The 13,080-nt window shown below is 49.8% G+C and overlaps 1 protein-coding gene across 1 annotated transcript; it reads left to right on the top strand.

The window, feature by feature from the left end:
• Positions 1-8,736: 8,736 nt before the first annotated feature.
• On the top strand, positions 8,737-11,654 carry LOC119819723 (ficolin-1-like). Its single transcript, XM_042055378.1, has 8 exons — positions 8,737-8,824; positions 9,115-9,228; positions 9,335-9,388; positions 10,075-10,251; positions 10,392-10,519; positions 10,930-11,059; positions 11,145-11,279; positions 11,407-11,654. The coding sequence occupies exons 1-8, from the start codon at positions 8,737-8,739 to the stop codon at positions 11,652-11,654; spliced, it is 1,074 nt and encodes a 357-aa protein (XP_041911312.1).
• The last annotated feature ends 1,426 nt before the right edge of the window (positions 11,655-13,080 follow it).

Below are 13,080 nucleotides of genomic sequence, written 5' to 3'. Positions count from 1 at the left end.
ATCTTAAAGGAATCACAAACCTAAACTCTTATCATGAGAAAAAATTAGTCAGCTCTACTTTAAATCTTTAGAGTCATACCCACTCATCCATAGTTTTTTATATCAGGAGATTGAGGGCAGAAATGGGAACAAGGAATTAATCAACATCCACCTTTGATCATCAACCCACCGTAGCGAGGAAAGCATGTCAGCTAATGATAATTGGGATACTTTGTTCTTGTTCCCTGACCTTAATGAGTTCTCCACTCAGCCATGTGCCTTTCTCAAACTTTATAATGTCTTCTTGGGTTTTTCACCTCAAAGATATTTAACAAAAACATCTTTGTCTTACTTTTGAGCTATTTTCAAAGATTTGTTTTAGCTATGATACACTCCAAAATCGGTGAACACATCTCCCAACGTTAAGATTAGAAGAGTTGAAACTAACTGAGCTACTGGGATTCAGCTGTTTTTCTTTTTTTTTTTTTTTCTTTTTTTGGTTTTCTCGAGACAGGGTTTCTCTGCAGCTTTTTTAGAGCCTGTCCTGGAACTAGCTCTTGTAGACCAGGCTGGCCTCGAACTCACAGAGATCCGCCTGCCTCTGCCTCCCGAGTGCTGGGATTAAAGGCGTGCACCACCACCGCCCGGCTCAGCTGTTTCTCTTAATCATTAACCTAAGCCACAGTCTATGTGGCTCCCGAATAGCCACGCATGTGTCCTAGCTGTGTGACACTTGTTTTATCATTAAAACTCTAGTTAAACTAACATTCTTATTATCAATTACACAGACAGCCCAAGAAGAAATCATCCTCATAATAACACACAGGTAAAACCGTCCAGTACAATGAGCTCTTCCCATGAGATAAACACACCACTATACAGGCAGTGGGATCCCCCACACCTATTCACACCATGCCAGATGCCGGAGAAAGAAGGCAGCAGCAACCGTGTGAAGGCCCAGCAGAAGCAAAGGACATTTTAGAGTCTGTGGTCCCTGGGCTTCCCCTATCCATAATTCACCCCCCAAGGATTCATCTCCTGGTGGGCTGACACCCTGAAGTCAGCTGCCTTCTGCTGCTCCTCTGGCATGGCCTCTGGCACAGATTTATTCTAGTACACTGTTCTAATTGCTTTATATTATCATTAGTGGTTAACATATCATTTCTTACTGTACCTGGTTTTTAAGATAAATTTATCATAGATACATAAGTAAAGAAGAAACCATAGTTTATGCAGCACTCAATGCTATCCATGGTTTCAAGCATCCGTGAGGAAGGGGTCTTGTTACATGCCTCCCTATGCATTCTGTATACTCTTTCTCTGTCTCTCTCTCTCTCTCTCTCTCTCTCTCTCTCTCTCTCTGTGTGTCTCTGTGTGTGTGTCTCTGTGTGTGTGTGTGTGTCTCTCTCTGCTGGAGAGTTTGCTCAATGGTTTGGGGGGCATTTGTTGTGAAAGTCTGACTCCCAACTCCCCCATGGGGTCTCACCACCTCCTCAGGTGCCAAGCACAGGGATGTGGAGCACAGATGCACACACGTGTGGAGCGCAGACGCACACACGTGTGGAGCACAGATGCACATGCAGGTAAAAGACTCTTACACATAAAATAATAACATAAATTTAAAAAATTAAAAATTTCTCTCTAGGCCGGGCAGTGGTGGCACATGCCTTTAATCCCAGCACTCAGGAGGCAGAGGTAGGTGGATCTCTGTGAGTTCGAGGCCAGCCTGGTCTACAAGAGCTAGTCCCAGGACAGGCTCCAAAGCTACAGAGAAACTCTGTCTCAAAAAAAAAAAAAAAAAACAAAAACAAAACAAAAAAAAAATCTCTCTCTACACACGTGCATGAGCGTGCACACACACACAAATACACACAGAGTGAGCTGAAAATGAATTTCCATGTCCCCAGTCCCTAGAAGATAATAAATGAACGACAGACGGATGGAGTCACCGTGACCTGCCAGTGCTGAACTACGAGAACTCCCTTCTCACCCAGGAAGAAGTGTGAACAGAAACAATAATGACACTCTGTTGGGTAGGGACGCTCTGTAGAAGAGGTCACCTGCCTCTTTGCTGAAACTCTCCAATCTCCCTTTGTGGGAGGAAAGACCCAGAAAGACCTCCCCAGATTTTATCCATGCCTGTGGAGTCTCAGTGGTAAGGAAGCTGGGAACAGGGAAAACAGGCTGGATGGAGTACCACACACCATGGTACTCTGCAAGCCAGGCAGTGGAGCCCTTGATCACACAGGAGCAAGAGGAACATACTTAACCTAAAGAACACTTTTCCTCCTTTGGGTACTAGCGCCTCCTGCTGGCATGGAGGAGAAAGGCAGTGCCTGCTACAGGCCTCCTTTGGTGGCCCTCTCTGGATCCCCACTCCTCCCACCCACTACTAACTCTCCTTGCCTCCCATCACTGATCACAGACAGGAAGAATCTAGTATAAACTGTGCCTTGGATCTTTGGGATGCACCATAATTGTGATTGTTTGAACCACAGTGGGAATTCTGCCATTCCTCCCCTAGTGGTAAGGCCATATCCTTAAAAAATAAATCACTGTCCTGTGATTGCCCCACAACAGAGGGATAGACCCCAAGGCCAGGTCATAAAGGATTTGGTACCACTTATTGGTGGCAGGAATCATGAAAACAGGAAAGCACTATAGATCTTGGCCATGTCCGGGGCCTTGGGCAAACCATCTCACCGTTGGCCCTCTCCCCTCTCTGCACTGCTGGACTGGACCATCTCCCACCAATGCCTCTGTGCCTAGGCTGAAAGATAGTGTTACAAACTGTGTTCTCCAGTTCCCTGGCTGAGGCCTTAGCACCCTGCCTGCATGTGGGGATGCAGAGAGGTGAGCATCCTGAGAGGACCATGAGGGTAGGGCCAGCAGAACTGGATCCATAGCAACAGGCAGGCTCAGGATAGGATCCACTGAGGACTGGCTGTGCGAGGCCACACTGGAGAGGTAGCCAGGCAACCTCTGAGCTTGTCTCTGCCTCCTCTAGAACCACAAACAACGAAGGCCAGTTGCTGGATGTGCCTAACGGTCAGATTCCATTGTGGCATCCTGAGGACTGTAAGATTATCTGCTAAGGGCTGCAATGATGTTCTGTCAGTAAAGTGCTTGCTTGCAGCATGAGAACTTGCATTTGATCCCCAGAGTCCATATAAAAAGATCCAAGCTTAGGATCAGGGAGGTGGTGCAGTGGGCAAAGTGCTTGCTGAACAAGTTTGAGGACCTAAGTTCAGATCCCCGATGCCTGTACAAAAAAGTCAGGTGCTGCAGAAGGATCCCAGGACCTCACCTGACCAGCCACTGTAGCCAAAACTTCAGGCTCACTGAGAGATCCTGTCTCAAAATATAAGGTAAATACTCCTGCATGCCAATAGGTTTATATCCTAAGACCTTAATATACATGTTGAGGAAAATAACTAAGAACCTTCCTCCCCCAAAATAAGGCAGTGGACATCTGAAGAATGTAAACAAATTTTTTGGGGGGCTGCCAGCTCACACACACACACACACACACACACACACACACACAAAGCCACAGAGTTATTATTAACTGTGAAAGCTTAGCCTATAGTTTAGGTATATCCCACTAGCTCTTATAACTGAAATTAGCTCATACTTTTAATCTACATTCTTTTAAGTAACTCAGTACCTTTACTCTGTACTGCTTACGCTGCTTCCTCTACATCTCCGCATGTTTCTGCCCTTCTTCTTCCCAGCATCCTCTGTGCCTGAAAATCCTGCCTAGTTATTGACTGTTCGGGTTTATATTAAACCAATCAGAGTGACACATCTTCACAGTATACAAAGAGATTGTTCCACAACAGAAGAAGACAAAGATGTCAGCCTCAGGCCTAATTACACGATAGAAACTAGAAAAATAATGCATGCAAGCGTATAATCCCAGCATTGAAGAATCAGACACAGGTAGATTCCTGGACTCAATGGCCAACCTGTCTAGCCTACTTGGCAGGCTCCAGACCATTGAGAGGCCTTCCCCTCCACCCTCCACCTCTCATGGCGGCGAGGGTCAATTCAGCAGACGGGATGATCTGAGTTCAATCCCCAGAACCCTGCAGGCATAAAAAACCAGAAGCAGTAGTGAATGTGTGCTGTGGGACAATGGTCTGTACCCTGTCACTTGTATTTTAAATAAACGCTGATTGGCCAATAGACAGGCAGGAAGTAGAGGCGGGGTGACCATGCAGGAAGTAGAGGCGGGGCAACGAGAATTCTGGGAAGAGGGAAGTTTCAGTATGCAGTCACCACCCAGACACAGAGGAAGTCAGACAGAGCAAGCAAGATGTGACTGCCTCGCCGAAAAAGGTACCAAGCCACGTGGCTAACACAGACAGCTATTTGGAGTTAATATAAGTTATAAGAGTTAATAAGCAGCCTGAGATACAAGGCAAATCAATTTATAATTAATGTAGGCCTCGGTGTGATTTCTTTGGGACTTAATGACTGTGGGAACAGGACAGGACAGAAACCTCAATCAACACATATGTCTGCAATTCCAGTGCCTTTATGGGGAGCTGGGGGGTGGAGAATTGGCCACAAGCTCCACAATCCAGCCTGCAGTATACAACACTGCAGGAACAAATGACCCTGCTTCAACACAGCAGAAAGCAAGAAATGACCTCCCAACGTTGTCCTCTAACCACACATGCATAGTGGCATGTGCATGCCTGCACCCTCACAAACATATACCCCACACAATAATAAATAGCAATATACACAATAAATAATAATCGTAGTAACCTTTATTTTAAAAATGGATAGCTGCCAGGCATGGCGGCACACTCCTTTAATCCCAGCACTCAGGAGGCAGAAACAGGAGGATCTCTGAGTTCGAGGCCAGCCTTATTTACACAGCAAGTTCCAGGACAGACAGGAATACACATTAGAGAAATCTTGCCTCAGAAAACAAAAATAAAACAAACAAAAAAAATGGATAGCACCCAAAGAAATAACACCCAGGATTGTCCTCCAGCCTCCACACCCCACACTCAAGGAGGAAGGAAGGAATTCTAACAGGTTTCCAGTTAAGCTTTTAATTCTGTTTTTGTTCATTTTGTTTAATTTTGTCTTAGAAATAAGGGGGAGCAAAGCCAGTGCCCCACATGTAAGGTAAACATCCAATCACTGAGCTACACTCCAGCCCAATTAAAAAGATTTTTTTTTAAAGATAGGGTCTCATTATTTAGCTTTGATTGGTTTGAAACTCACTTCATAGACCAGGCCAGCCTTAAACTTGTATAGTTCTTCCTGCCTCTGCTTTCCCAGTGCTAGGGTTACAGGCATGTGACACCATTCCTGGTCAAATTCTAAAAATGGAGGAAGAAAATAGCTGTGCAGTGTAGAAAAGTGATTAGCGGGGCTGAAAAGATGGCTCAGAGGTTAAGCACATATACTGTCTGTGCTGAGGTCCTAGCACCCAAGTCAGGTGGCGTATGACTGCCTGGAACCCCAGCTCCAGGGGATCCAACTCCCTATTATGGCCTCCTCAGGCACCTGCACACACATGTGCACATGCACACAGACACACAGATGCACACACACACACACAATTAAAAACAAAAAATAAAATTTATAGGCAGGAGAGACAGCTCAGCCATTAAGACACTGGCTGCTCTTCCAGAGGAACTGGATTCAATTCCCAGCACCCACATGGAGGTTCGTAACTATTAGGATTCAGGCATTGTGCTGGTCTGTCACCTGGCAGGATGCACCAGGCAGTATCTTGGCCAGCATAGGGTCCTATGACCGCTATGCCACTACACAGTCTATAGGCAGGGGCAAAAGGTTCCTTTAAGAGATAAGCTCCCAGCTGGGGGGTGGCTCAGCCATTAAAGGCCAAGCTCACAACCAAAAATATAAGAGATAAGCTCTGCCCATTCCAAGCTCTTTCTGAAGAGGCAAGCAGGTCTTCCCCTCTGTCTGTCTGTCTGTTTCTCTCTCTCTCTCTCTCTCTCTCTCTCTCTCTCTCTCTCTCTCTCTCTCTCTCTCTCTCTCTCCCCTCTCTTCTCTTCTATTCCCTTCCCTCCTCTCCTCTCCTCTCCTCTTCTCTTCCACCACTCCTATCCCCCAGAGGCCGGGCTCTTTCCCTTCCCTTCCCTTCCCTTCCCTTCCCTTCCCTTCCCTTCCCTTCCCCCCTTCCCTCCCCTTCTTCCCTCCCCTCCCCTCCCCTATTCTCCCCTCCCTCCCTTCCCTTCCCCCTTCTCTCAATAAACTCCCCACTTAAGTTCTGTCTGCATGGCATTATTTGTCTCTCGCCTGCCATGTCCTTCCCTCCAAGGTCCCTCTCTCGCAGAAACATTACAGTAACCATCAATAACTCCAGTTCTAAGGGATCTAACATCCTCTTCTGGCCTCCATGGATACCAGACAAGCAGTGGTATACAGACATACATGCAGGCAAAACAGCCATAGGCATAAAATAACTTTTAAACAGAAATAAAATCTAAAAAATTAATCGAGGTGTGAAGTTGACTAAAAAGATGTAACTCTGGAAAATGTTCTGCATGTTAACTTTTATTTTTAAAACATCCAGGGGCTGAGCTGTGCCCGACCAGAGCCTCAGCCTGCTGGAGGTGGGGACCCAGGGGAAAGCTACTGCTATGCTACCAAGCTTGCAGTTCCGATGATGCTCAGGGGTCAGGCTGGAGACATGAAAGAACACATTCAGCAAGAATTGGTGCCAGGGAGGACAGAGAAGAGGGAAGTCGGTGGCTGAAGGCAGGGTGGGAAGGAATGAGACCAAGCACAGCTGGCCTAATCTGGCCTGCAGGCAGGGAGACCCAGGAAGCTGCACAGGACCACTCAGGGAAAGAAGAAGAAAGGGCCCCTTAGGCAAAAAGGAGCCTCCGCCTTTCTCTGTAGTACAGAATATATACAGAATAGCTTCTGTGCTCTGATGTATCTTCTAACTCATCCATGTGGGTATGTCTTGCTCTTGAAAAAAATAACTTCTTTTATAAAGTAACGGTGTTTGAAAGGACCTTGATGTTGGCGCAAGGCACCCCAAGACCAAGTTCTCAGCACAAAGGAGATTTATTTGCCCCAGAGGGACAAAGGGCAGGAAATAAGAGACAGAGGCCAGAGATAGAGAACCTGGGAGAAGGGGAAAGAGGCAAGGGAGAGGGAGAAAGGGGTATTTGCCCCAGAGGGACAAAGGACAAAGAAGTGGCCCACAGGCACATGGCAGTTTATAAAAGGGAACAAGGAAATCCAGTGTTAGAATGAGCTGGCTTGATTGGGTATGTTAATTAGGGGAGCCAAAAGGGGGCTTTTGATTACAGACTTTAATACTTTGACAACTGAACCTTGGTGGTCAGTGTCAGGAAAAGGAATATTAGGTCATATCAGGGAACAGACCTTGGTGGCTAGCTTTAGAAATATAATCTAACAGTTTAGCAAGACAGAGGAAACGGGAGAAGGGCAAGGCCTCTCCGAGCCATGTTGGTCATGCTGGGGCCTACCAGAGCTCTTCAGTGTTGGCCATGGGAACTCCGTCCAGGACTCAGAGCCAGTCCAGAGATGATGGACAGGGGAAATGCATGGACAAGCGGTGAGTACAGGGCCAGCAGTTTTTGTTGCTTTCTTTAGTGGATACAGAAGCAAGACACAGACAAAGGCATCTGGACCCTGGACATCACACAGCTAGAGAGGTGTGTGAGAGACCAGGAGAGGCCAAGACTCAGACTGACTGGTTCTAACCGGGTGACAAACAAATGGCTGAAGAGACCCGTACTCTCACTAACCTTCTTCAGGCTCCTCTCTAGGTGGTAACAGCAAACACATTCCTCTGGTGGCTGGGACACAGAGCCAGAGACAGAAAGAGAGGAACCCTCCGGGTCGTCAGATGTTAATACAGGGCTTCCTAGAGACCTCTGGACACACAGCTGCCCAGACACCAAAAGAAGGAAGGCCAGTTGGAGGTCAGGACAACCAGAGCAGCCTCAGTGAGTACTCTGCACCTGAGCTGTCTCCTTCAGTTACTAGCTCCTGACCCCTCCAGCCACCCAGGTCCCTGTGGGCACCCTGCTCACTGGCTGCAGCGTCTCTGGCTTGCTATACCCAGCCCTAGCCAGGCCAATGACAGACTTGGCAGTAGGTCGGCATTAAGGTTCACAGGGCAGTCAGAAGCTACTGCCTCAGACCCTCTCTCAGCAAGGCTACTTCTGTCTGCTGTGCACATGAATAGGAGGCCGAGGAGCGCTCAGTGCAGTGTGCGGCTCTTAGGGGGCTCAGCAGCAGCAACATCTATCAAGCTGCCTCTCAGCTTCCAAGGAGCCTGTTGTCCGACCTTGCCTTTTGGAGCTAGTTTTTCAGGGATCTTCTCATTAATTGTCTCCAAGTTTAAGGACTATTGTCTTCACTAACGATGAAAAACAGAAGAGGAAGGTGGAGAAGGACGAGAAGGAGGTGGCGGTGTCCTCACGCCCACAAATCCCCAGCACTGGCCAGGCAAGTGTGCTGAGCACAGCACCATCTGCATGCGATTCCTGGAAAGCTGAGTTTGTGAGTAGCGCACTCATGAGCTATAGGGTACCCCTGGGTGTGGAGCTGGTCATCTGGTGACACACAGGAAGTGTGCCTGCCTTTAATTTGGGCTCCTTGTGGGGAAAAGAGCTGAGTTCTGAGGAATCCAGGCAGGGAAAGCCTTCACCTCAAGCGTCATTCACTGGCGTCTCAGCTCAGGAGCCAGGGAGCCAAGGAGCGGCTACTGGATCCAGAGAAATGGGGTGGCCTACCCTGTGGACTCTCTCGGCACTTCTGTGTTTTGGCCCTTCCCAGGCCCTGGGCCAGGAGGGAGGTACCTGTCCAGGTGAGAGGCGACTGCTCTGCCATGTGGGGACACCCATACTTGTATATGCCTGCATGTGTGGCTGCAGGGAATGGGATGTATTAGAAGGGCAGCTTGGGAACACATCCAGGGGCAGGCTGTCACTCAGCTTCCTGGGGGTACGGTGGGTACAGAAAGCTGTGACTCTTTAGTGCTGCACTAAAGCAACCCTCACAGAGATCCGCCTGCCTCTGCATCCCGAGTGCTGGGATTAAAGGCATGCACCGCCACCGCCCAGCCACAACCCTTCTTCTATCTTTTATTCTGTGCAGATGTCAAAATTGTAGGTCTGGGGGTCCAGGACAAGGTGGCTGTCATCCGAGGTTGCCCTGGTTTTCCTGGCCCACCCGGGCCCAAAGGGGATCCTGGCAGCCCTGCTGAGAAAGGTAGGTAGAGACCTGGAAAGGGAGATTCCCCTATCATCTCTGCCCTGACCAATCCTTCTCCAGTCCCATCTAGGGCATGAATCCAGTTTACTCCTTGTGTTTCCAGGAGAACGGGGCTTCCAAGGCAGTCCAGGGAAGATGGGGCCTGCTGGCAGCAAAGGTAAGAAGGAACCTCTCCTGTGGGTCGATATGCCCAAGATCCCGACAGGACTTGGGAGCAGTATCAGTACCACCTTCCCCACACCCCCCTCCTCCCCTATGCCCTACCCAGCTGCATGATGCCTATCCTCTTCCTAGCTAGTTGGGTATTCAAGTCTCCCTCCTACAAGCGCCGCTCACATGGACACCTAGGTGTACACACACATACACACACACATACACACACATACACACACACACACACACACACACACTGCAATGAAAAGGAGACTCTTCCCTTGTGGAGGCCAACACTGTAAGAGGATCTGGCAGGATTCCAGCTCTGGAACCAGGCTGCTATGCTGTATTCCTCCAGGACAGAAAGGCGACCCCGGAACTACACCATCGCTGGGTAAGTACATCCAGAAGTCTCTTAAAATTTCCAGCATCATTATGCTGTGGTTGTGAGTAAAGAAGAACAAGCCCTGGCCAGGGCCCAAAAAACCCTGAAGGATAGCAAAGGAGCAGCGGAAAGGCATAGCTGCCCAAGGACACAGGAGGAAGGACTCAGCACCCAGCATCAAGGGTTGATGTAGCCTGAAGCATTACTAGGCACATCCAGCCTCCCAGCCAGCCCTCCGCCCTACCCCAACTCTAGACATAATCACAGAGGGCAGCCAAACACATAAAGAAGCCTGCGGCCAGCAGGGGCCAGTCAGGAAGTGTGTGCTGGGCTCTTCAGCAAGAGGGGTCCAGCACCAGCTATGCCAAGTAGAATATGGGGTGCTAGAATATGTTTGTGCTGGGAAGGGACCAAGGAAGAGAATGACACTCATGTCTCCTGCCCAGGTGAGGAGGAGCTAGGAGACGCCCTGTGCCAGAGAGGTAAGTGACCTCCCAGCTGGCCACTCCCACCTCCTGCCTGCAAGAATACAGTGCAGGAACCCACATTACTGGATCCTTTTGCTTGACCCTGGAGCATACCTCGGGTACAAGTCAATGCTTCCTGCTTCCCCATGGTACAGGGCCCCGGAGCTGCAAAGACATACTGACACAGGGGACCTTCCTGACTGGCTGGTACACCATCTATCTTCCTGACTGCCGGCCACTGACTGTGCTCTGTGACATGGATGTGGATGGCGGGGGCTGGACTGTGAGTAAGAAGGCTCAAGGTGGAGCATACAAGGTTAGCACACAGCAGCCTCCCTCAGGAGAGCCAAAGGCAGAAGCCAGAGATGGCAAAGTAACCACAAAAAATGTAATGCGCTACAAAGGAGACCCCAAGCACTGATGGACCAGAATCTAGAATTCTGTGGAGTGAATTAAGTGGGCAATAGGACACCAGCCGTGACAGATGCATCAAAAAATCTGGCAACCCTGCCTTTTGCCCTGGGCCACTGGAGTCCGCCAATCACATTTGTATTCTCCTGTACCACCTGCTTTCTGAAATCTCGTCCTCATCCGCTTCCTGAAGGGGGCACAAGAAAGGGGGTGGCCCAGATGTATCCCTCCTTCCTACTCCTCAGAGCCCCACACCCACAGGCTACCCCGGCCAACCCACAGGTTTTTCAACGACGAATGGACGGCTCCGTCGACTTCTTCCGAGACTGGGACTCCTACAAAAGAGGCTTTGGCAACCTGGGCACAGAGTTCTGGTTGGGCAATGACTACCTGCACCTGCTCACAGGCAATGGTGAGAAAGCAGCCCCTCGGCCAGAGCCTGCCTTCCCAGGCTCTGCCTTGGCTCAGCCTTCTTCTTCCTTCTGCCCACGTCATAGGGAGCCAAGACCTCCGGGTCGACTTACAAGATTTCCAAGGCCAAACTTCCTATGCCAAGTACAGCTCCTTCCGGGTGTCTGGAGAACAGGAGAAATACAAGCTGACCCTAGGGCAGTTCCTCGGGGGCACTGCAGGTAAATCACGCAGAAAACTAGAGGCTGTTGTTATTGGGGGCATGGAAGGGGACCTGCAAGCTGCCCCTGCCCATCTGGGATGGGCTCCGCCTTGACCCTGAGGGCGGATGGGTGTGAATCTTTCCAGGAGACTCCCTGACCAGTCACAACAGCATGCCATTCACAACCCATGACCAGGATAACGATGCAAACAACCTGAATTGTGCAACTTTGTACCATGGGGCCTGGTGGTACAAGGACTGTCACCACTCCAACCTCAACGGCCGTTACTTGCCCGGCTCCCATGGGAGCTTCGCAGATGGCATCAACTGGATGACAGGCCTAGGCTACCACTACTCCTACAAGGTCGCTGAGATGAAAATCCGGGCATCCTAAGGTGCCCCTGCTTCCAGCCCTATAGCTATGCCCAGGAAGATGGTGTCAGTGTGTTGTCTGCTGTGTGCTCCCTACACGCCCCTCTGGACACTGTCCAGCATGTAACCAGTGAGCACTAATAAAAGTCAAAGAAACTGAAACGGAAGCTTGAACGCTGGGAGGGTCTGCAGTGGTAAGAGGAGCGGGCAAGGGAGGCCCCCAAACATCCATGGCGACCTTGAGACTGAGACCCAGAGAGTCACCGAGACGACAAAGCTGGGGAGATGGGTCAGCGCAGCCTTCCGAGACCCACTTTCAGGAACGAACCCATTAATGAGTGGACAGGCCAAAGGGAGCCACCTCCGACACTCCTGCAGCACTAAGCAGAGAGGTGCAGCAAGGGTCTCATAGGGCTTGGAGTTCTTTCCACAGTCTCTGCCACCACAACAACTCCATGGCCACTCTAGGTACAAGGGACAGAGATCAAAGTGGCCAATGCTGAGTATAGCCCCAGAAACAAAATGCCATGCCAGCGCAGCTTGGATGCTGAGACTGGGGAGGGGAGGGGATCAAGACGTGGAGGCTTTGATGCAGGAGGAAGAACAGCCTTTATTTTCCCCAAGCTTAAGCCTTTTATATCTTTAGGCAGCTGGCCCTAGCCAAGCTGAGCAGCCAGAACCTGAGGTCAAGGTCAGGGCATCGCGTAGGACGAATACTTCTGCAAAACACCACACACCAGAAAGAACACAAACATCCTTGTCAAATACAGGGTACAAGGAAGTTCACCTATCAGTTGGGGGGGGAGTGAGGGCGGCCAAGACATCTGGGTGCAGCTAGATCACACTACAAAAAGGCAGCTAGATGAGGGATGGTGACCTCAGGACCACTGGGAGGACAGCCGGCTGAACAGAGCCCTGATGGGGGGCACAAGGAAGCTTTAGATGTCTGAGACTCAGCCGGAAGGAGCTCAGAGGCCACTGAGCAGATGTTTATGCTAAGAGCAAACAGAGGCCCAAAGGACTGAGTAGTGCTGAGAGCCATCCCTGGTTCATTCTCAAGAGGCAAGTCTCTCTCTCTCTCTCTCTCTCTCTCTCTCTCTCTCTCTCTCTCTCTCTCTCTCTCTCTCTCTCTCTCTCTCTCTCTCTCTCGGAAGGTTCAGAGGGTAAGGCCTACAGTGCAGCCCCATAGTAATGGGGCAAGAGGTTACAGTTCTATGACCAGGACCAGGCCTGCCCCAGGAGTACAAAGCCAGGACCCACCATGGGAAAAAAAAAATGCTACATGTCAGGTCAGGAACTCCCAGACCATTGATGATCACACACCTGGCCTTGCCAAGGCTTCAGGATCTCGAAGCTCATTCAGCAGAGAAAAGTGGATAGCAAGTACATGAGGCAAAGGTAGAAACTTGAGTGAGGCCCACTGGCCTGGACCCTCAGAAAGAAGAGCA

This window comes from Arvicola amphibius, chromosome 7 (assembly GCF_903992535.2).
Source record: "Arvicola amphibius chromosome 7, mArvAmp1.2, whole genome shotgun sequence".
Classification (NCBI taxonomy): domain Eukaryota; kingdom Metazoa; phylum Chordata; class Mammalia; order Rodentia; family Cricetidae; genus Arvicola; species Arvicola amphibius.
This window is presented reverse-complemented; position numbering and strand designations above follow the sequence as displayed.